The 25,384-nt window shown below is 40.0% G+C and overlaps 1 protein-coding gene across 2 annotated transcripts in view; it reads right to left on the minus strand.

Moving 5' to 3' along the window:
* The window catches only part of KIAA1958 (KIAA1958 ortholog), a 185,974-nt gene that overhangs the window by 73,945 nt on the left and 86,645 nt on the right, over window positions 1-25,384 (minus strand). For both annotated transcript variants that reach the window (XM_017886748.1, XM_017886749.1), the window contains exon 2: window positions 16,947-18,144. In XM_017886748.1, the coding sequence (XP_017742237.1) occupies window positions 16,947-18,120 (1,174 nt within the window). In that variant the 5' untranslated portion in view covers window positions 18,121-18,144. The remainder of the gene's footprint in view (window positions 1-16,946; window positions 18,145-25,384) is intronic.

The following is a 25,384-nucleotide window of genomic DNA, read 5'->3' on the forward strand; positions in this document are numbered from 1 at the left end:
AGGATGACTAATGAAAACTACAATTCCCATCCTGCATTGCTACTAAAGTACTTCCAACTAATAGCATCAGCAGCTAAGTTATCAATCACTGACTATGTATCAGGCACTTCTCTCTAAGAGCTTTACTTTGATTAACTTGTTCCTTACAATGACCCTATTAAAACATACTGTGACTTTCCTTATTTTATAGATGATGAAACTGAGGACCAGAAAGCTTAAGCAATTTGCCCAAAGTGACGTGGGTAGAAGTGTTAAAGCCAAGCAGTCTTGATCTACATTCTACGCTTCTTTTTTTGAGACAGGGTCTCCCTCTGTTGTCCAGGCTGGAGTGCAGTGGTGTGATCTCGGCTCACTGCAGTTTCAACCTCCTGGGCTCAGGCAATCTTCCTGTTAGATATGAGTTCTAAATTTCTTTTCAAAGAATTAATATGTCAGTATGTTCAATTATTTGTCTTCTACTTTTAAACTTAACTTCCTCGTAAAGCAACCTTTTTCGATTACCTACTCCACCCTGACTCATTCTGATTACCTGCTCCACCCTGACTCATTCCGATCACCTGCTCCATTCTAACTCATTCCAATTACCTGCTACCTGCTCTGCCCTGACTCCCACCAAGCCACTCACCCTGTTATTCTCTTTAAATTAGCCAATCAGAATTAGTTTAGCCTGTGCGGTCTAACCCTAGCCAACAGGGGAATGACACAGCAGCAGGGGCTACGTGCGTCAGGGATAAGAACCCCTTCCTCTCCCTTGTCCAAGTGTGCACTCACCATTGCTCCATCTGTAAGGGGGCACCCTTCTATAGAAGTAACTTGCCTTGCTGAGAATTAAAAAGAAACTTTTATATTTGAGTACTATTCCTTTTGCAGCACCAAAACTTTATATATAACATTCCCACCTCGGTCTCCAAAGGAGCTGGGACCACAGGCACACACTATCACACATCGCAAATTTTCTTTTCTTTTTTGTGGAGACAAGTTCTATGTTGCCCAGGGTGGTCTCAAACTCCTGGGCTCAAGTAATCCTCCAATCTCAGAATCCCAAAGTGCTGAGATTACAGGCATGAGCCACCACATCTGGCCTCATGCTGCTTTTTAAGAACAATATGTAGTTTAACATGACAGTTACATTCCTAAAAAGAAAAAAAAAATCCACTTATCAAATGTTGAATTAAAAGAAATACTTCTATAAAAAATAAAAAGGAATGAAGTCATGGTTTTAAATATATAATAGCAAAATTTTTTTTCCTATATGAATTCCAATACTAAAAGTTGTTTTTATTGCTTTAAGTATATAGCCATAAAAGCTAAACCATCACCAAGTAAATCCAGCATTTCAATGCATTTAAGTTTTGCTCATGAGTTACAGCCCTTCTTTTCCTTATCACCACCAGGAGTAACACAGCAGAGTTCTCACATATATGTCACCTTCAAAATTATCATGCATAAAGCCCAGAGACTCCTAGAGAAGCTGGAAGTCAGGGTGACAGTAGGGTGAATTATAATTAATGGTAATCTGCATTAGACATATCAACTTCCTTAATCAATCATATTATACACAATTATGAAATTTTGCTGTAAGAGAAAATTCATTGGGACCAACTACATCTTTCAAAATTCAGTGTTTCATCATTATGTTGGCCCCCACCTCCACCCTCAGTAACTACTGCCCAGAAATGTTCTGAGGTCTGCCATGGTTAGTTAGCAAGAGGTTAAAGAATGGTGTCTGGGCCCGGGGTGGTGGTTCATGCCTGTCATCCTAGCACTTTGGTAGGCTGAGGCAGGTGGATCACCTGAGGTCAGGGGTTTGAGACCAGTCTGGCCAACATGGTGAAACCCTGTCTCTACTAAAATACAAAAATTAGCCAGGTGTGGTGGCGGGCACCTGTAATCCCAGCTACTCAGGAGGCTGAGGCAGGAAAATCACTTGAACCTGAGAGTGGGAGGTTATAGTGAGCCAAGATCGCGCCACTGCACTCCAGACTGGGCAACAAGAGTGACATTCCGTCTCAAAAAAAAAAAGAAAGGTGTTTGGAGCTTGATGAGTCAGGATTGTCACCTAATGAGGATTCTAACAAAGCTTTGGAGGAGAGGTGATGGCATGTATTAAAAATTAAGACACAGCAATGAAACTGTAGCCTTGAACTGTTCTCAAATCTTAAAGTGAATAAAATCGTTCAGGGACCTCATTAAAATGCAGATTTTGATTCAGTAGGTCTCCTGGGGCCTGAAATTCCACATTTTAAGAAAGCCCCCAGATGATGCCAATGGTCAGGGGACCACACATGGCAGTATGAGGGACCAGATCACACTATGCAGGGGCTGCATCCAAGGTGGAAGCCAGTCATCTGCTGGAACCTTGGAAAGGCTCCGGGCTGAGGGACAACTGGTAAGAGAGGGTGGCAGTAACAAGCGGATCTGAACCCAGGAGACTAATGAAAAACTTATATTGGCTGTACCAGCCAGTACATCCCTACTCCCCACTATCCTACCCCAGCTCCTTTCCAGAAAAAAAATCAGAAACAACTTTGCTAAGGAAATGGTACCCATCACATGGGAGAGCCAAGACCTCTAACTTGGGTACTGGTATCTGAGCCCTGTCAATGGAGGCCTGCTGACCAAGTGCCAGCTCTCTACCTGCTCTGGAAAGGGAGCCCTGCCAATCAACATATCCCATCCTACATTCAGGCCTAGTGGGACAAAAACCTATTTACACAACTGCAGCAGAAACCCACACCAGATTTCTGTTCTGCATTCTTTTTTTTTTCTCTTTTTTCTTTTATTTATTTATTTATTTCGCTGTCGTACTGTGAGGTTCGTCACGCCTTCTATTTTAACGTGTTATTTTTGAGAACAGACTGGACAGCGTCTCGCTCTCTGTCGGGGACGCCCTGAGTGCAGGCGCCGGATCCTCAGCTCCACTGCAAGCTCCGCCTCCCGGGTGTTATCGCCATCTCTCCTGCCTCAGTATCCCGAGTAGCTGCCACTACAGGCGCCTGCCACCTCAGCGCTACGTTTTTTTTGTATTTTTAGTAAGACACGGTTGCACTGTTAGCCAGGAATGGTCCTCCAATCTCTCCTGACCTCGTAGATCTCGCCCGTCTCGGTCCAAAGTGCCTGGGATTACAGGCTTGAGCCACCGCGCCCGGCCTTTTTTCTTTTTTTTTGAGACGGAGTTTCACGCTTGTTGCTCAGGCCAGAGAAATCTCGGCTCACCGCAACTTCCACCTCCCGGGTTCAAGCGATTCTCCTGCCTCAGCCTCCCTAGTAGCTGGGATTACAGGCATGCACCACCATGCCCAACTAATTTTGTATTTTAGAGATGGGGTTTCTCCATGTTGGTCAGGCTAGTCTTTAACTCCTGACCTCAGGTGATCCGCCTGCCCCAGCCTCCCAAAGTGCTGGGATTACAGGCATGAGCCACCGTACCAGCCTGTCCTGCATTCTTAAATACGAACAAACAAGTAGACAAGGCATCACAAGAAAACTGGCAGAATCAGAGAAAATGAGGGAAAAGGAACAGAAAACTGAAGGAAACGATCACTCAAGAACAGAAGATCACCTTTTAAAATTTCTAATTAAAATTCTCAAAAGATTTGGGAGTTTTGTAGCTATAACCCTTGCCAAAGGAACAAGTATTGAGGATCTCTTTCATATTAGAGAGCTGGGCACAGTGGCTCATGCCTGTAATCCTAGCACTCTGGGAGGCCGAGGTGGGAGAACTGCTTGAGCCTAAGAGTTTAAAACTTGCCTGGGCAACATAGGGAGACCTCATCGGAGACCTCATCTGTATTTTTTTTTTTAAGTCATATTAGAGGAAAGAAATTTTCAGCAATTAAGGACTCCAAAAGTTACTTCCTACCAATCCATTCTTGGGAAATTATTTGATGGATTCCACCAAAACAAGGGGAAAAAAGGAGGAAACGTGAAGTTAGGAGAACAGTGGATCAACCCAGGGGAAACCTCATGGTGGGGGGGATCAACTTAGATTTAGGGTAAATCAACCAGTCCAAACTGTAGCAGGAAACTAGCATGGGAATCTCATGGGCAAACAAATATGGTGAAGGCACACTGCTCTCTTGTCAAGAAAGGCCACCAAAAGCTTTAGGAAAACACACACACACACACACACACACACACACACACACACACACACACACAGTAACAAAACAAGAATATATTTCACTGATTCTAAGATATACTTCTGCACATTTTAATAATTCTGAGATTTGTCTCTAAATTCCTGGGGATGACAGTTTAATTGGTAGCATGCTTTTCTTTCTTTGCGGAACATAATAATACTGCTTCTAGTCAGTAACATTTCAGATGCAATGAAATACAGTACTACTAATAATGCTGGGACGGGCTTATTGAAGACTTACTCTCTGTGCCAGAAATTGTTCTAAGCCCTTTACATGGATTAAGTCATTTATCCACCCAACAACCCTTAGAAACATTCTTCTTTGAGTGCACCAGAGCTTGTGAAATTCATCGGGATGAAAAGAAATGCAATCTTAGAGTAAGAATAGCTAGGAACAATATTTACACTGTGTGTGAAAATAGCATAAAAGGTGTTACTGGTTCTGAATATTTAGAATCAACCTATGGATAAAGCAGAAACGGCTTAGTTACAGAAAGTAAAAATATTAACAAACTTGTGATGATAAGAAGATTGTGAGAAGCAGGAGCAGGGAGGAGAGAACAGTGGAAAGAATAGGGACACTGATATCCCTAATATCCTCATCCTTAGGTGGAGAAAATATATTTATTTCCTCTTTCATTATTTTAACTTCTTCTATTACTTACTTATGTTTTTTAATAACCCAACAATCAAATTGGAAAGTTAATGAAAATGAGTTAAATCCTCATCTTTCGTAACAAAGAGTCTATGGATATTTTATTAAGTGAATAAATCAAGAAACAGAGGTATATGCATTTGTTCAGATTTTTGGAGGAATCGAAAACAAGTTTCCTTTGAAGAGCTGGCATTGGGATGAAAACTAAGGCGGGACATTGTTACTATTCAGGAATATTATTTTATTGATTGCCATATATATGTATTACCATGATAAAAATAAAGAAAATTGAAAAAGGCAATGAAAATGCTTTCTTTGGGTCTAAGAAAGCAATCCTATCGATTTTAAGGCAGTACTAAAAAAGCAGACTGATATGTGTATCATAACAGTCAATAAGCCAACTAAGGTGCATCAATCATTATATCAGATTTACTTGATTATAAATCTGATCACTGTTCTTACCTAAAGTTTAAAATAGCCTTGAAGCCATAAAGCATATTTTTTCATTTTTGTCATGCTCTAAAAATACTTCTGGGCCAGGCGCGGTGGCTCATGCCTGTAATCCCAGCACTTTGGGGGGCCAAAGCGGGTGGATCACTTGAGGTCAGGAGTTCGAGACCAGACTGGCCAACATGGTGAAACCCTGTCTCCACTAAAAATACAAAAATTAGTCAGATATTGTGGCGCACACCTGTAATCCCAGCTACTTAGCACGCTGAGGTGTGAGAATTGCTTGAACCTGGGAGGCGGGGGTTGCAGTGAGTTGAGATCACGCCACTGCATTCCAGTCTGGGCGACACAGTGAGACGGTCTCAAAAGAATAATAATAATAAAATAAAAATACTTCTGGTTCCAATACACTCTTTTGGGGACACAAGCCATTAGTTACATAAATACGATCTATATTGAAAGAGAAGCTCTTGCTGGACCTAAAATCAAGTGGATAACCTGCATTCTGCCCACTCCTGCTGAGACCCAAGATGGTCAGGCAGCTCTACCTGTGGGGAGAAGGGGGCTGTAGCTTTGCTAATGAAAACAGACACGGAAATAACGTTTGAATTCATGGGATGCTGTAGCTAAGGCCTCAGTGCCCTGACACTGACTTGTTTGCCCTGAGGTTGCACATTATTTCATCTTTTCAGACCTCAAGGAATAGATACCAAGCTAGAAAGGTCAACACCTCTTCAATTCTGAAGTGGTTCCTGGCATCCTCACAGTCGTAGTCAAATCCAATTCATTGAAAGGAAATTATATTCTGATGTTTATTGCTAGTTTGTTGCATTTGGGTATATTTCGCATATTTGGAAGTCTCAATCACACACATGCAAACTTTAAATACATCTCAATAACATAGTTTTTATTTCATTGGTATAATATGAAAATGCCCTTGAAGAAATAAAAAGCCAATTGGGAAGATTTTGTGTGTGTGTGTGTGTGTGTGAAATACTAATACAAATGATACTAAAATACGATTTGCAAGCATTTTAAAAAGCTACTGAAACATAATTTCTCAGAAAATTATGCATTTGTACAATACAGAGCAATTAGCTTTTCTACTTTGGCCTTTCAGATAGTAGTAAACAATTATACATTTAGTTCTGAAAGAAGGTCACTAGTCCACAAAAATAAGCAATATTACAATTTTAATACAGCTAGGCTTGTTATTTTTAGCTGAGTAGAAAGTGTTTCAAATAAATTATGACATGGGATGGGTTAGCCTCTACACTTTTGATTTCCACCTAAGAAAGACTTGCCTCTCATTTATCACAGTGGCTTAATTGTTCATTTAACCACTGTTATTCATACATCATCCTTGATAAATGTGTTATCTAAAGGCAACAAATTTAGTCTTACAAAATCATTTACAACTTGATTAACAGCATCTTGGTTCTGGAAATATTTAAAAGTTTTGTTTTGTTTTGTTTTCAAACTAGGGATGTTTGAGATGTCTTCCCTTCATTAGAATGTAGGCAGCATGAGAACAGGAACCATGTTTTTTCTCTGTTTGTTGCTGTATCCAAAGTACCCAACCTGAACTTGGCACTTTGTGGGCTTCCAATGGGTATTTGTTGGATGAAGAGATGATCATTACATGCTTTGGAACTCTTCAAACTGCTTTATCCTACATATAGAGGACTTAACACTATGACTTCACTGCAGATCTTTGTGCCCTGAAGACCTTTTGGTATTACTTAAAATAGTGTTGTGCCTTTGGACAGGGAATATGTGGGTGACAACAGAGACTCTAAGAGGCAAAACACTCACAGGTCACCAAGTTCTGTATTTTAACTCCTAAAACACCAACCTGTCTCCTGCTCTCCAATGCCTTCACTGTTATCTCATGTGTGTACTTACTGCCATCTCCCACCTGGATTACAGTCACCCTATAAAACAGCCCTCCTGTCCCAGCCCCTACTTCCCCAATACTATCAGTGTGATCTTCTAAGATAATGAACTATGTCCCCCTGAGTTGCACGGAGGACACTGTGACATCATATACACAGCCTTTCACAGGTGGCTTTCCGGCCCATCTTTCCAGCAGCAACTCTCCTGACTCCACTGAGATATATTCTCAAGCTACAGTCAACTCCTTGCTTCTCTACCATCTTTGCTCACATTATTCCTTCTACCTGAAATAGCCTTCCATGTGTTCCCTGAGGCTGAGTTAACCACTCTTCATATATCTGCAGCTATATTTTATACACCTCCTTCTTATACACTTGAAGTTGTTGGTTTGTCTGCCTCCTTTATAAACAATGATATCCTCGAGGCAGGAAATTTAATATTCTTCTCTTTATCTCCACCAGTCTTTGATCCTGAAAACAGGTTTGATAAACTGAAGTGCAAGTGACTTGTGCAGATACTTAATAGAAAAAAGACTAAGAGACACGTCTCTCTGCTCCTGAAACAGTCAATCCTTCTGTTAAACTCTAGGTCCTTTTGATTCTCATTTTAAAATAAATGACCTCTTTAGGATATAACCTAGCAGTCTCGACTTTGGATAAGTGATCAGCATGATGTGACATAAAAGGAGAGGAAGGGGAAGCAGTCAGCAGTTTAGACTACTCCCGTACCAACACAGGCAAAGGCAAGGGCAAGGAGCACGGTACGGGTCACCAACCCTGTCCCTCTCGGTTCACAAGGAGGGGGCCAGGTTCCCTCTCACCCGTCATAACTTCAACCAAACCATCTACCTTCTTTGTGTGTCATTTCCATCAGTAAAATAAAGGAAACCACCTCTCACTTTGTGGAACTCAGGCAATGTTGATCCTGGAACAAAAGTACTGCATAGATAATAGACATTTTTGTGTTTTCTATTTATTCCAACAGAAGAGCTTCAAAAAAACTTTCCCATTACAGCATCTCATCACAATCGTAAGGAGAAAACCCAAAGTGTTAAAATTTGTGAGGATAATTCTCAAATTCCTTGTCCATAAACAAATACACTAGAAGACAGTGGTAGTAACGTTTGCTTTCTAACAAAAATATTCCATATTCAGTAATAGCAATAATGTTACAATGCCTTTGTAAATATTCCACAATTTTATTTATGCTTCATGATCTATTTTAAAAGTAATCACATTTTAAACATCCAAAAGTATATGGAATACCAGCTAGAGTATGTTTACCATGAACCAGAGGGCTTTGTATAGCTCAACTTTATCTATATATATATCAACCCTATAGGATTGCTTTATTATCATCTTTATCTTACAGATGAGAAAACTAAGCCACAGAAAGGTTAAGTAACTTGCTAAAGTAACCCAGAAAAGAAGGGAGCAGGGCTGGGATATGAATCCAGGCTGTTGTGTGAAAAAAAAAAAAGTTCAACCCTGAAGCACTGTGCTAAGGTTGCCTCCTGTTAACATAAACTCATGTTCCCATCACTCAGAATTTTTTTTTTTTTTTAAGAGACTGGGTCTTGCTGTTGCTTAGGCTGGTGTGCAGTGACACAACCATAGCTCACTGCAGCCTTGAACTCCTGGGCTCAAGTGATCCTCCCACCTCAGCCTCCCAGAGTATTGAGTGCCCACCACTCAGATTTAATAAATGTTCGTATTTCACTATATATGTTACATACGTATTTTTAAAAATTATAGATTCAGTTCGTTTCCCATGTACCTGTTTCCATCACCCCTTCCTCAAAGAAAACCACTACTGTGTATCTGGAGTGTCTCCTTCCAGTCCATGTTTAAGTGTGTGTGTATGTGCAACACACACTACATCGTAATGCTCACGTGCTTTAAACAGGTATGGTATTATTCTAATATGTAATAATGTTCTGCAACTTTGTCTTCCAAGATTTATCTACATTAATAAGTGTACATCTGGCTGATTCGTCTAGTCCACTGAAAAATATATCACAATGTATTTATCTATTTCTCTACTGATAGACACTAAGGTTGTTAACTGATTTTTTTTCTCCTGTTATCAAGAAGTCACACTGTAGACCCCATACATATCTCCTTTTATATACTATGAGAAAGTCTAAGGCATTTAAAAATTGAATTCCAAGGTTGTATGATACGCACACTTTAAACTTTATTAGATATTGTAAATTGCTCTCCAAAGTACTTGTACCAATTTGTATTTCTACCAGCATGTCCCCATTTTCTCATACCTTCAATAACACTTGGGATAGTTAAGTGTTTTTTGTTTTGGTTTGGTTTTTTTTGCCTTTCTGACGGGAGTAAGATAGTACCTTGTTGTTTTAATTTGCAACCCCGAGATCCCCCAGTCTGATGTGGATGTATTTGACTGGCAAAGCCTAAGGTCACAGGACTGCCCTTGCTGAAATGTAAACCTGGAAAGCAAGTTTCTGGCATCTCCTATGGGGAGGTACAGATGCACAAAGGAGGGAATTCTCTCACATAGACAGGAAGAGTGCTCAACAGACAGGAAGAGTGCTCAACGTTACTGGGTGGCCAGATGAAATGACAACGTAGCCTGTAACCCCGAATTTCCTAGATCTCTGCTTCTTAAGCTCTAATGCATATACAAAGTCACCTGGAGATCTTTTTAAATGCAGATGATGATTTTGTGGGTCTGGGATGGAGCCTGAGATTCTGCATTTCTTTTTTTTTTTTTTCCCAGAGAGATTCATTCAATAAACATGCAACATGCACCTGCCAATGCCAGAGAATACTATATGTGCTGCTTCAGTGACAGCTATGTACTGTGTCACTGAATCCTTTCCTCCACCCTTCATAGGAAGCATAGGAGCTCATTCCACAGAACTAGTGGGTGCTGAACAGAAGCTGTCATCTTTGGTTATAGATTCGTTTTTTGTTTGTTAGGTAGCTTTTTCAGGGCTATCGCTGTTTCTCCTCCCTTTAGTTGAAATAAGAGCTGTTCTTTGGACTATGCCACTCTATCTGATCCTCTGAAAGATTAGAGGGCTGAGTTGTCACTTGCCTATGATAGTCCTTTGTCCTCTAGATCTCACATGTGGATGGTGAGTAAGATCTGAAAGTGTCCTGAGACATGGCTTAGGTCTTCAGAGATGTCTATGTTCCCCTGAGCTGCCGAACCATTCAGCAGGTGAGAACAAACCACTCTTACTGCCGTTCATATCCCACTCTCTCTGCTTTCTCTTGGTCTCTTGGCCACTCGGAGAGTGGAGCCTGGCCACCCGGAGCTTAGAGTCTGATGTGTTTATTTTTATTTTTTTCTCAGATCTCTCAGAGATGAACAGAATCAAATGTATTTGAGTAGATTCCTTACTCTGGCCTTGAGACCTTAGTTAAGTCATTTCACTTCTCTGAAACTCAGTTTCCTCATTTGTAAAGTAATGATAATGTCTGCCTGTCAGGGTTATTGTGAGGACCAAATGCAAAAATGTAGGTAAAGCACTAAAGAGAGTACCTGACATATGATAAACATTCAATAAATGGATAATAGCCACCTTTATTAATATTTTTATTTTCATCATAATCATTAGATTGTGCTCAATACTCTGTGAGAACTAGATTCTAGTTTCATGTAGTTACACCCATGTGTCTACTAAAATATGATCCGTGGACCAATATCACCAACAGCATTACCTGGGAGCGCATTAGAAACACAGAGTTTCAGGAGGCCACGAGGAAAGACCAAAAATGCTGTGTCTGCCCGGCCTTCCCCAAGTCCTCAGTGCCCAGGGCCAGCTCGGGGAGCAGGAGCGGAGATTAACAGGAAAGTTTGGAGCCTTATTTCCCTCACTCATCCAGGAAGCGAATCTTGGAAGTGATCTTTGGGGGGAATCTTCCCCACGTGTAGGAAATCGTACACTAAAGGGGAAGGGAAGGAACACTGAACCCTGCTCACAGGCCTGATACCTTTCAACTCTAGTTATCCCATTTATCCTCTGCCACAATCCTGTTAGGAACTGGCGAGCTGAGATCTCAGAGAACGTGCAGCCACCCAAGAACGCCACCAAGGTGAGGTGAAGGGACTCACTGGAAGACTTGGTTTCCTTGGTCATGTCTGAAATCAGACCAGACTCAACTCTTCCCTGACAGTATCAGGCTTAGGAAAGGAAAGGTGTGGCAGTTACACTGTCACATTTTTTGCTCATTACTTGAGTAGTAAAGAGTTGGGATAGCACAAGAGGTGACTGTAGTCAATAATAACTTAATTGTACATTTTTAAATGACTAGAGGAGTATAATTGGATGGTCTGTAACAAAGGATAAATGCTTGAGGGGCTGAATACCTCCTTCTCCGTGATGTGATTATTACACATTGCATGCCTGTATCAAAACATCTCATGTACCCCATAAATATATACACCTACTATGTACCCACAGAAATTAGAAGAGATGGGATTTCACCATGTTGGCCAGGCTGGTCTCGAACTCCTGACCTCAGGTCATCTGTCCGCCTTGGCCTCCCAAAGTGTTGCCATTACAGGCGTGAGCCACTGTGCCCAGTTAGTCTTGTTTCTTAAGAGGCATATATTTCTCACGGAATAAAGAAATATATAAAGTATGTGTCCATGTATATATATACATGTGTATGTATACATAAGCACACATATTTATACATATTTCCACACTTAGAACACTTTTCCAATATTCGCTGCCTTTAAATAAAACACGTAACAACTCTTCCTATCTGCCCACATAAAAAAAAACTAAATGCTCAAAAGAAAACAAAACAAACCTCCCATAAACAGTAGTAGGAATCTCTGGTTTACTGCCCCTCTCAAGAATAATACCTAGAATGTTCTTGGAAGAATACTTCCACCCCTCGCCCACACTCAGCTACGTTGTTTGTGTAGGCTTGGTCTCAATACCATTTCCAGGGTGGGGGCCTGATCCCCCTATGAGTGGTTTAGGGGTGACTGGGAATGCTGTGACACAGGTTCTGTCTACTGCTGGACAAGAAACCAGCAGCACAACCATCTTGGGTCCATGCAGGGATCAGGTATAACGGGTGAATCTAATATTGAGGAAGGCAAGGTGGCAAATGGCAAGAGGGAAATTTTTGATACTGTCTGAGCCCGGGTGCAAGTTGGTTTGAAAATCTGTCCTTGGGCTATAAGGCAGTTAATTCTCTCCTTTAACTGATCTTAACTCAGATTTTCTGCTTCTGACAAGAGAAACCATTATCTATTGTGTCAACACAGACCAAATAACTGGCAGTAATATATACCTTAATCAATTTTTAAAAGCTCACTGAACTCAATTTTACATGAGTAATTTTCAAAAGCATATTAAGTGATTTAGACTACATTTCTCTTTCTGAATGTATTTTTTGTATAAAATACAATCATCATAAATTTATACAAATAAATACTCAAACAGTAAAAATTAGAAGAAAAAAATGAAGAGATCAATAAAAACAGAACTGAAAATAAAGAGACCCAATAATAAACAAAAATGTGGTATATGAATCAATTCAGTGGAGAATGAGAATTATTCAACAAATGAAGCTGAGACATCTATCTGCAAAAATAGTAACATGAGGTTCTACCCCAAAACGTATTCTAATTGTAAAGTCAAATGTTAAAAAAAGAAAGGGAGAGGAGAGGAGAGAGAAAGAAAACCATAAAAGAACAAGAGGGAAATACACAGAAATATTTATGTGATCCCAATGTATGGAAAGGACTTCCTAAGCAAAATACCAAAGACAGAAAAGATTGATTGACTGATAGATGCTGAAATAATCGCCTTCATAAAAATTAAGAAAATTCATACCTCAAAAAAGGTCATCAACAAAATTAAAAGCTAATGGTAAAGTGGAAAATGTAGTTCCAATACACATGAGAGACTGAGTTACTTGGGAAATGTATTTCCAATATACATGACAGATTATGAGTTACTATTTCTAATATACGCAGAATCCATATGAAGCTATAGAAAAAGATAAATACATATTTTTTAAAAGAAAAAATATATATACATACAAATTTGATATGCAAAAATCGATTGCTTATACCACAGAACTTCTCGGAAAAGAGCTGATTAATAAAAGGGATCCTTGCACAAAATCATAAAAGAAGCTATGTGTGTTTGAGTATATTGAAGAAATATAATATACACATAAAACCCTAACTCATGATGCAATCGAGATTTAAATGTCATTATGACAAATGCCCCAAATTTACATAAAACCTCAAAAATTAATGGAATCCAAGCTACTAGTAGGTAGTCAATAATTCTTCTAATAATAGATGCCCTCTTTACTCATTGTTTGCTAAGATTTGGATTGAGCAGTATGGCAGGACTGACATGAAAATTAATGATTTTATCTATACCTTGATTAACATTTTATAATTTTATGAGTTCAGCTCTGAACAGAAGTAGGGATGATTTTCCACTACGAGAATCAAATTTAAATGGCAACAGTAAAACCGAACAAAATGGAACAACTTCTCTTTGTTTCTGGCTGACTCAATAGTGATTTGTCAAATTATTTATTTTAAAAATATTATCTAAAGATATGCAGTATTTCTGCAATGATTTGATAAAGACCCAGTACAGAGCATCCATTTTAAAAGAGCCTGACTTAGCTTTCAGAACCTGTCTTCTTTGCTTAGTCCCAAGTACGCTTTACATATTAACTATGTAAGGTCCATTTGTAACAAAGTCATTCACATAAATCTGGGTATGCTAGATTCTAAATTTTTAAAAATCTATGTTTAGAAAGAAGATTACCTACTATAAATAAACATGCAAACACAAATACATAAATAAAACTTTAGAACACAGAATCTAATTAGGTACTAGAGTAAAAAGTAAATTTTATGTTAACTTTATACAGTTCACTCAAAAGAAAAATGTGAGTCTGAGTTTTATTTGTCCCACTGCTGTTTCCAGTTCAAATAGTATTTCTCTAAAGTTAATGACATCTTAGCAATAGGATATCCTTCCTCAGAACAATGGATCAAAACATGAGGACCATCCTTGGAAAATCGTCATAACCAGTCTTCATACTGTTTTTCTTAAAGGTTCACCTCCAAGTCAAACTAATCCTCCTCTGAGAGTAAAGCCAAATCACAATTTATGACTGTGCATATTATGTGCTCTCCTTGGGCATGCCTGCTTTTTACAGCTAATATAAGAAGTGCAATTTCCATGAGGGAAGAAAAAAATCTAAGAGAATGTAATATACGCAATAATAAATGGATTAGTATTTTTTTTCAAATAGGCTGAATTTCTTTCCCAAAATAATGAGACAGTAATATATTCATATATGGTTTAGCAAAGCGCCTCAGTGCCTCATTTACTATCCATGAGGCAGATGCAGAAAAGTCTTGCATCTTGCTTTGCAGGAATGAGTTAGTGAAAAGGTGTGCAACACAACTAATACTCTCACCAAACTGGGCACACTGGATCACTTGGCAAAATACATTTCTGAATTCCACCCTATTAAAATAATAATTTTAAAAAAGTCAGGAGGGCTCAAACAAATAAATAAACTAGAACCAGCTTCATAACAATTTAAGTGAAAAGGTACTACTTATATCCTACATATAGTAAGAGATTTCCTAGAACAAAGACTTTCACCAGCCTAATAACGATAACATTTTCTCTCATGATGAGATTAGCCAAGGACCACACTGCTATTCAATGATCAAAGTATAATTCATTAAAATATTTTCTAAAAGAAAGAAAGGAAAGGACTTATCCATGGTATAGGAGAAAATATTTGCAAATTATACACCTGATAAGGATCTCATATTCAGAATACATAAAGAACTCCAAAAACTCACCAATAGGAAGGCAATTTTAAAATGGGCAAAAGATTTGAGTAGATATTTCTCAAAAGAAAATACACAAATGGCCAACAAGCACATGAAAAAAAATTTCAATACCATTAGTCACTAGGGTAATGCAAATCAAAACCCCAATAAGATACTACTTCACACACCCAATAGGATATTTATTATTTTTTTAAACATGAAAAATAACAAGTGTTGGTGACAATGTGGAGCAATAAGAACCTTTATAGATTACTAGTGAGGCTGTACAATGATGAAGCTGCTTGGGAAAACACTTTGGCAGCTCCTCAAAAAGTTAAATATAAAGTTATCACAGGATCCAGCAATTCCACTCCTAGGTAGTTACCCAAGCAAGATAAATATACACACTCACACAAAAACCTGTTTACGAATGTTCACAGCAGCATTATTCATAACAGCCAAAGGATGAACACAACCCAAATGTCCATCAACTGATGAAAGAAAAAATAAAATATGGTCTAGTCATACAATAAAATATTATTTGGCAATAAAAAGGAAAGAAATGCTACAACATGGATTAACCTTGAAAACATTATGCTAAGTGTAAGAGGGCGGTCACAAAAGACCACATAATATATGATTCCACATATATGAAACATATAGAAGAGGAAAATCCATAGACAGAAAGTAGATTAGTGGTTGCCAGGAACTAGGAGGAGGGAAAAAGTGACTGTTAAAGGGTATGGGGTTTCTTTTTGGGGTGATGAAAATATTCTGAAATTAGATAATGGTGATGGTTGTAACAACGCTATGAATACACCAAAACCCACTGAATTGTACACTTTAAAAGAGTGAATTTTATGATACGTGAACGATATCTCAATAAAACTATTATCTAAAAAAGAGAAAAGTGAATAAACTGAAAAGCATGATCTTCAATCAGGACAGAAATATTTTCAGTGAATATCTTCTTAATAACACCATGACTATGTCTTCACAAAAATCATAAACTGAAGGTCTTCTTTGGGAATCTTAAGGTTGATACTAAAATCGGAGAAAAAGTTTGTAAAGCAACTTAATCCAAGGAAGTTTCAGGATAAAGGCACAGGTGCCTCAGGCTTCTAGGAAGCATTTCCCAAAATACACAACGTTTGTGAGACGGGCTGAAATAAACTAAAACATGCCACAGATTTCTGCACATTTGTTTGTCCTTGTCCACGTTTCTATTCTAACCTACTAGATTTGAGTCATGAAGCCAAAAGCATGAGACCCAACCCCTTTATATACTAATGGCCCAGATTAAATAAATATTGAATGTCAGAATTAAAGAACATTAGAACATTAGAATTACAGGTGCAAGGGCCTCGTACAATTATTTCACTCTCCTCTCAATCCATTCCAGTTAGGCTCACAGATTCCAGAAATCCAAGTTTCCGTATTCTTTTAAATTTTAAGAGAAAAGATCAAATACCTCTTTTAGAAATGTCTATCGCTTTTTAAAAAACTTATGAACTACCACACCAACTAAAATGAATAGCAATGTCAAGTTGGCTCAGTCAAATAAATAATAATGGAAAAGCATTAGGTCTATTGTCAAGATATGCCTTACTCAACATCATTTTGGCTTCAAACAACAACTAAACACCTTGCTACTGATAGAAAACGTATTTTAAAACTTTCAAAATAACTTTACTATATAAAAATTCAGCTGACAGGTATCAACCTTAAATCTAACGCTACAGTATCAACAGAACAATCTTACAGCTGTCCTCTCAGCCCTAAGGTACGTCAACTGGTTATGGCCTTAATTCTTATGAATTTCCTTTATAGTATCACCTGGACATAACAGTCATTGTTTCTATCTTTCCATGACTAACAAAGGAGTGAATTCTAGCAAACTGAGTGAATGGTTTTAGAAGTGCTGACGGCGCAGAATTCTGGCGTGCGTGGATGAGGGACTCGCTGTCGCCTCATATGCCATACCTGGTATGCACTGTGCTGTGGCCTCAGTGGTTATGGCTGGAGCGACTGGGGGCTGCTGCTGACTGGAGCTCACTTCTGGCTCTGTGTTAACTGAGGGAGAAAGGGCTACCTCACAGGAGGAGACCTGGCTGGGCAGATGGGACAGGAACTCTTCAGAGGCAACTTGTTCATCCTGTCCAGGCAGCTGCAGGGCAGACAAGGGGATACTGATCTGTTTGTTAGGATGGGATGTGCTCACAGGCATCTGCATGGCCACCTGTTGGTTGGTGCCATGGGTACCACCAGGGGGGCCTCTGTTTGGTGAAGCCAGAGATACCCTAGCAGTCTTCTGGACAACTGGTCTGGAGATCACAGAGGGGGATGCAGACATACCGTGTGGGTCTAGCTCCGTGCTGATGGCGGATGTGACATGGGGAATCAGTTTAGCAGACCCTACACAGGAGGGACCAGCGTGAGTCTGAGGCTTGGGTTTTGCCATCTGCGTCAAGGACAGGGCTGGTCCATCCACTCCTCCTGTCAGTTCTGCATTTGCCACAATGTAATAATCTTCAGGGATTTCTTGTTTGATTTTCTTGATGATGACATCATTGCTGCATTCGTCAACCATCTGCACCTGGGAGCTTGAATGGAGGGAAGATGGGACTACCCCAGGTCTTTTGCGACCAACGCTTTGAGGCCTTTGGGTTTGGGGTTCAAAGTCACTATCCTCATCTGTAACAGAAGACTCACAAACCATGTCAAACAGGGTGTTCTCATCTTCATATTCTTCAACAGTTTCATCCAGTTCAGAGGGCTCACTACAATAGGAGAAGTCACAAGAGTCTCTGGTCCGGTTACAGTCTAGCTTTGTTTTCACTGGTCTCCCAGGGTACCTTTCAACAGGGCTAGTCTGTGTCTCAGAGGGCACCCCGATTATACTGGGACTATCAGAGTTAAAACTTCTGTTATCCTGGAAACAGACCCTCTCTTGGGACCCAGCTCTGCAAGTAGCTGTTAGCGGCCAGTGATAAGCATGGCCAGCACTACAGCCCCACATTGCTGTCAGGTTCCCATGGGAACCTTCAGAAAGCAAGTGTTTCAGGTTTGGAATGAGGCTGCAAATAGTCCCATGGCTGTGGGCCCAGCTGACCAATTTGGACAGATTCTCAGATGAGGTATGAAGACAATCCTCCATGTTACAGGATCAGCAGTGTCACTCCTAAAGGGAAATAATCAAAAGAAGAAGCCATTATTACCCAAGATATTCCTATAGCTCGATTACTTCAGTCTGTTCCAAATACGACCATTTGGCATAAAAAAGAAATGCACTTCAAAACTGAATCTAGTTAATGTCGCTGTAGATGAGCAGGGACTGGAAGAGAATACCAGGAAAAGTAAAAACAGCTGATGACTTATGGTTGTGGGATTTGGAGAAAAATTTTGTTAGTTTTCTTTATTGTTGTAATAATTCCTGCCTAAGCGGGGAAAAAAAGGAGAGAAAGAAAAAGAAACAAGCAATAAAGATATGAGCTTTTCCATGGTACATTTTACTTCCAAAGTCACCGACAGAGAGGTTCAGATGGTCCCTCAATAATAAAATTGTGTCTATTACTTGCATTAACCAAGAGGATGCAGCTCCAATGACACCCTTTGACGTCAGAAATTTTGCTACTAGAGGCAGAGCCAACAAAGGAGGTTTGGATCCATCTTAGGATGGAGGTCAGAGAAAGGACGCCAGTCCTCTGCTGGGCACCAGGAGATAACGCAACTAGGAGTCCAAGGAGAGGATCAGGAGCTCGATTTGAGAAATGGGAAAGAAAAGTATTCAGCAGAGAAGGGAGAACAGACCGGGAGAAGACCTGCTGGAGGAGCAGGCTGCAGACTGAAGAAGCAAGGATGGGGAGGCGGGAGGCCCTGCTCTAATCACTCTTAGGATCAGGCTTCCTGTCTCCTGGCTGTCTACAATTCCTGAAATATTGCCTTTCTTCCCACCGTTAGAGGTTACAAAGTATGTCTGGTGTTTTCCACCATCTGAGGGTCCTGTAAAGCCAAGCATAATCAACCATCAAATAGAAGCAAACCATTCCTTATTAGGCAGGAGACAAAAAGAAGCCCTTATTAGGAGTCCCTGAAGAGTGAGGACAACATGATGGGTAGGAAACTGAAAGGTGACATGTGGAGTCTGCAAGGGGCTGTAAAGGTTAGTAAGGCTCTGCCAAGAGGTGGGTCCTGGGAGCACTGGGCAGGGAGGCACAGGAATCTTTAGTGTGATTTTATTGGCCCTGGCTATCTGCAGCTGTGGGTGACAAGAGGTCACTGCACTCAGGCACCATGGTCTAACCACAATGTCAGGTGGTTACACAAAAGTGGACAGACACCTGAGCCATTCCCTGACCTGACTCCATGGCACCCTGTCAGGGAGGTTAGGTAGGTTCAAATCCTTTAACATACTATTAAGGTCTCTGTTGATGTGGCCATGGCCACCTCTCAAGCCTCATTTCCTATGACCATGGCCTCTTCCCATACTTCTTGTGGTCCCCTCTTCTCTAAACTCCCTACTGGTGAGAAACTCATTCTTCTGCTTGATACGCTGCCCTTCTCTTTCCTCACCTGGCCAGCCCCTTCAAAACTGAACCTGGGGCTACCTCCTACTGGCATCTTTCCAGACCCCCTTTCTGCATCAGAGATTTATTTAGTTTCCCTTCACCCATGCCTGTATCATCTCAAGGGATTTGTCTTTGCTGTACTATTATCATTGATTTGCTTGTCTGTCTCTCAGACCTAAGAATTTCCTGAAGGCAGAAACTATGACTTAATTATTCACTCAGTGAGGACTTACTTGGGGATATGGAAATTCATAAGGTTCTTGGGACATTATAACCTATTGTCTAGTATGCAGTTGTTGTCGAATAAATGAATGAAGAATGAATGAATGTTTACATACTGCCAGCACCATCAACACTTACAAAGTGAACGTATAAGACTCTCAAGTAAGACACATAAATTTTCCTTGGATCACTTTTATTATAATCATTCAAGGGATTAGACGATTTTCTCCCAGATAGTGTAACCAAAACCCAGCCACCTTGTATATGCAGAAGAGTGACAGATGAGCACCCAGAGTTCATGAAGCAGCCAAGTAAACGGAAAGAACAGTGACTGGCATGGGACTCAGGGACATGAAATCCCAAGCCTGGAACTGCTCCCTGCGGTCTCAGACAAGGCACTAATTATCTCTAAGCCTAAAATGCCAGGACTACATGATCTTACATTTCCTTCATACTCTAGAAATTTAGACTTATTTATGTTTCTTTCCTATAACTTTGGTTAAAGTAGAAATGTAGAATGGTTTTTTTTTGACTTTTTTTTTTTTTTTTTTGGTAGGGACGGGGTGTCCCTAGGTAGCCCAAGCTGGTCTTGAACTGGGCTCAAGCAATTCTCCTGTCTCAGCCTCCCAAAGCTCAGGGATTACAGGCATGAGTTACTGCACCCCAGTCTGTTTTGAACTTAACATAGCTATTAATATTTAATTGGTGTGGCAGAGACTACTAATTTGTCTACCCAGTGTCCGTTCTCTCTTAGTCCTCACAGAGAGTCCAAATTTGTTGAGGCAGCAGTGTGCTCACTAAAGTATTTTTCCCAGCTTCTCCTGGAGCAAGGATGGCTCTATGACACAGTCATGGTCAAGGACATGTAAATGGAAGGGATCTGGATCATAATCCTGGAAGACAAAATTCTGAATGCCAAATGTTGAAATCCCGAAAGATCAAAATCCCTAAAGTCTAACATCCCCAAAATCACAATCATCATGTTAGGTGGAACTACTACCTTGTTATTGTCTTTATTTGGAAATTAAGTATGGTTTAGGGAAATGCATATGAGTGATAAACTGACATGGGGTGAACTTGTAGACTTAAATTTAGGTGTCAATTTGACTGGATTAAGGAAGACTTAGAAACCTAGTAAAGCATTATTTGGGCATGTGTCTGTAAGGGTGTTTCCAGGAGAGATTAGTGTGTGAGTCTGAGTGGATTATGTGAAGATCTCGCCTGAATGTTGGCGGGCACCATCTAATCAGCTGGGGCCCCAGAGAGAACAAATACAGAAGGTGAATTGTTCTCTCTCTCGGAGCTAGCACAGGCTTCTCTTTCGCTGCCTTGGACATCAGAACTAGAGGCCTCCAGTCTTTGGACTCTGGGACTTATGCCAGCAGTTGCCAGGTCCCGGCCTTTCAGCCTCAGGCTGAGAGTCACATCATCAGCTTCCCTGGTTCTGAGGCCTTTGGATTTGGACTGAACCACTATACCAGCATCCCAGGGTCTCCAGCTAGCAGACAGCCTGTTGTAAGACTTTTCAGCTACATAATTGCATGAGCCAGTTCCCCTAATAAATCCCCTCTCAGGTATATATGCATATTCTATTAGTTCTGTCTCTCTGGAGAATCTTGACTAATACAGATTTGGTACTGGCAAAGCCAAGTATCATTCCTTCTTACTGAATTCCTTACAACACAACAGAAGAGACTACAAAATGTTCCCTTGCAAAAGGGCTGTGATAAGTTAAATATACAAGGTTACTAAATGGTGAAAGATAAAAGTTTAAATGCTAATTATTATTGGTGCTGCACAAGCAGAAAATTGCTTAACTGCAGCAGCCAAGCGATAAGCACCTTCAGATGGATAGTATATACTTACAAAATTTGTAGACCACAACCACTCTCCAAATACAAGTGCAGCAAGTGTTTCAAAGATCACAGAAGTGAAAACACAGGCCAAAAGTACAAGAAATTTCCCGGTCAAATTATTCAATAGTGTAAGACTTCTGCCCCTTCACGTATAGCACCATGCTTCCATTCAAAAACACCCTTCAGCAGAGAATAAAAAGAATTCAACAAGCTCAGTGACCTTCTGAACCAAAGATACTTGTTGATACTGAGGTTCCTCAGTGTTAAACAAACAAACAAAAAACTTTAAATGGTGAACTAATCTTGACCAGTGATTTGACTGTCAAAGAATATAGGTTTCTTATATTTACCACTAAATCTAACATAGAAGAACTAGTACATGCTTCACTTTAGCTAAGAAATTGCACTTTCAAAATCGTTCCCACTGTTTATCAGCCATATACAATTCATGTCCCTGTTAGATCTGAAAATTCTAGAACTTATCCACTCAATTATATATTAATGACAAGAAAAAGTAAAGCACTTAATAAATGCTTATTTGGGCCAGGTGCAGTGGCTCATGCCTGCAGTCCCAGCACTTTGAGGGGCCGAAGTGGGCGGATCACTTGAGGTCAGGGATTTGAGACCAGCCCAGCCAACAGCCAACGTGGTGAAACCTCGTTTCTACTAAAAATACAAAACAAAATTAGCCAGGCATGGAGGGGCACGACTGTGATCTCAGCTACTTGGGAGGCGGAGGTTGCAGTGAGCCAAGATCATGCCACTGTACACCAGCCTGGGCGACTAGAGTGAAACTTGTCTCAAAAAAAAAAAAAAGAATTCTAAAAGTGAATTTAAAAGTGTTACCAATAGTTTGTGTTTCCCATTCAGCCTAATGCATTTGGCAGGAAATTCAGATGAGCGGATTGGCTACAATGATATGGCAACGATACAAACTTCAGTTAAAAGCTTCGTTTGCCTGCACTGGCATTCCTTTCAGCAGATGACATTCCAGAAGCTTTTAATGAATTAAAGCCATATTGCCCAAAGAAGCCAGCAAAGTACCAGCTAGTTCAAAAATAATTATGTGCACAATAGGATAAGAAGACACTTAATGCAATGGTGTTGCTGTTCCATCACCAGTATTGCTTCCGCCAAATTTGTGGTCTGTGTATGGAGTACACGTAGAATGGATTTCCACCTACCCACAATACAGAAGCATGGCACAGAAAACGGGGAAATTTAATAGGCAATGCTCATGTTGTTGTATATGGAATCATACAAGAATTTCAAAAAGAACAGTACCACATGTAGAAGGAACATGAATGTATTCTCCAATGACAGCCATGTCCTAAAAGAAAAAAAGCAGCTATTTGTCAAGATGCAAGACTTCAAAATATAGTTAATAATCATGAAAGTCGGCCAGTTCTTACAAACTACCTCCATGCAACTGCCATAATATATCCCTGTAACACACATTTTCATATGTCAATTTTTTTTTATTTTTTTTTTATTTTTTTTTTAGTTTTCCTACTCTTAAATCGGCAGCCCTATTTTTTTTTTCTTTTTTTTCTTTTGAGACAGGGTCTTGCTCTGCTGCCCAGGCTGGAATGCAGTGGTGAGATCACAGCTCACTGAAACCTCTGCCCCCCAGGCTCCAGTAACCCTCCCACCTCAGCCTCCCTAGTAGCTGGGACCACAGGTGCGCACCACCATGCCTGGCTAATTTTTGTATTAAATTTTTTGTTTGTAGAGATGGGGTTTTGCCATGTTGCCGAGGCTGGTCTTGGACTCCTGAGTTCAAGCGATCTACCTCAGCCTCCCAAAGTGCTGGGATTTCAGGCTTGAGCCACCATGCTGGGTCAAGCATTATTTCTCTTACAACGTGCTATGCTATGTATTTAATCTTACCATTTCCAAAACTGGAGGTATGAACATTGGGAAGACTCACAGAGTTCTAATTTATTTTATGTACTTTTTGCAAATTTGACTCCAAAAAGGTACATTACCACAATGTTGACTTTGTGTATAAGCATCGTGCGTGTACATAAAAGCACTGAAATGTCCTTAATAAATGAAGAGATGTCCTTTCATACATCTGCATTGTGAAAAATAAAATTTCTCAAGAATTTTCTCTTTAGGTAACTGCATATGCAGTGGTGACCCATCACAGTTTTGATGGATCTCATCAAAAGACTTAGGTTGTCCGTCACAGTATTTCAGATGACCTCAGTTGTAAAAGCTACTCCTTCATGAACATGGTTCATCTGCTCATAACTGTTAGACCCATGCAACTGTCATTAGTATACCTGCGTGTTTCTGTTTATAAAAATTTGTATGCTAATATTGCCTATCTTATTTTATAAAGTGACCTATGAAGTGTTCTGCCGTGTTTTTATGTTTCTCAAATAAGTCCCTTTTAAAATGTAAAATAAGTATCTTTTAAATTTTTTCCAGAACTGCATTTTGGGATTTTGATCTTTCAGGATTGATTTTCAGGATTTTAGACTTTAGGGATTTTTATTCAGGATTATGGTGCTCATAGTTGTTTCCTTCCAGATTATGATCAGCTCCTATATGGAAGTCACTGGGTGGGGTTTTGGGAAAGCCCTTGAAACAAAGATTTGTCTGGTTTTTACCTTTTCCCCTTAGTTCTTTCCCTTTCTTTCCAAGTGGAAAAAGATAGGATGACCGGAGCTACAGAGGCCTCCTGGGAGCATAAAGAAGAACTTAAGAATGGCAGAGAACATCAAGAAAGAGCTTCATTCCCTGGTGACACCATTGAGCCACAACATCAGCTCTGAACTGCCTGCTTCAGGGATCCTTATTATTCATAAGGGAAAGATGTACTCCTGGTCTTGTTTAAGCCACTGTTGTTCGAGTTTTCTCTGGTTTTTGTTTGTTTTGTTTTGTTTCACCCTGTCTTATGGAGCTGGGGAATTGTTTGTTACATATAGCTGAACTCAATTACTAATTAATACATGAAAAATAATACACTCCTCCCTGATTTTTGATACCTTAGAGTATAATCCTTCATTTACTCTGCACCATACTCTGGTACAATTGTTACTCAGATTAGACTCCAAAAATAAATTCTTGGAAGGTCCTTAATTCTACGTCATAATATTTTTACCACTTTTCATTTTTATTGTAATAAAAAATAATTAATACAAGCATATTATTAATCATCTAAATAACCATATAGTCATGTACTGCCATGTAATTTCAACACCCCTTTGCCTCACATTAGGGCCCACCTTAAGTGACATCACTCAACTTCCAATTTGTTAGAAAACCTGTTCATGCTGTATTCATCTTAGCACATATAAATAAAACATTTATCTTTTGCACTAATAATTTTAAAACAAAAGGCATCCTGATTTGACATCATAAAAATAACATAATGTGACGGTGGAGTAATATACTACTTTTTTGTTTGTTTGTTTGTTTTTGTTTTGTTTTTTTTGAGACGGAGTCTTGCTCTGTTGCCCAGGCTGGAGTACAGTGGCCGGATCTCAGCTCACTGCAAGCTCCGCCTCCCAGGTTCACGTTATTCTCCTGCCTCAGCCTCCGGAGTAGCTGGGACTACAGGCGCCTGCCACCTCGCCCGGCTAGGTTTCTTTTTGTATTTTTTAGTAGAGACGGGGTTTCACCGTGTTAGCCAGGATGGTCTTGATCTCCTGACCTTGTGATCCGCCCGTCTCGGCCTCCCAAAGTGCTGGGATTACAGGCTTGAGCCACCGCGCCTGGCCAGTAATATACTACTTTTAAGTGTCGTAGGGCAATGAGAAAAGAA

This window comes from Rhinopithecus bieti, unplaced genomic scaffold, assembly GCF_001698545.2.
Source record: "Rhinopithecus bieti isolate Rb0 unplaced genomic scaffold, ASM169854v2 scaffold_16175, whole genome shotgun sequence".
NCBI lineage: Eukaryota > Metazoa > Chordata > Mammalia > Primates > Cercopithecidae > Rhinopithecus > Rhinopithecus bieti.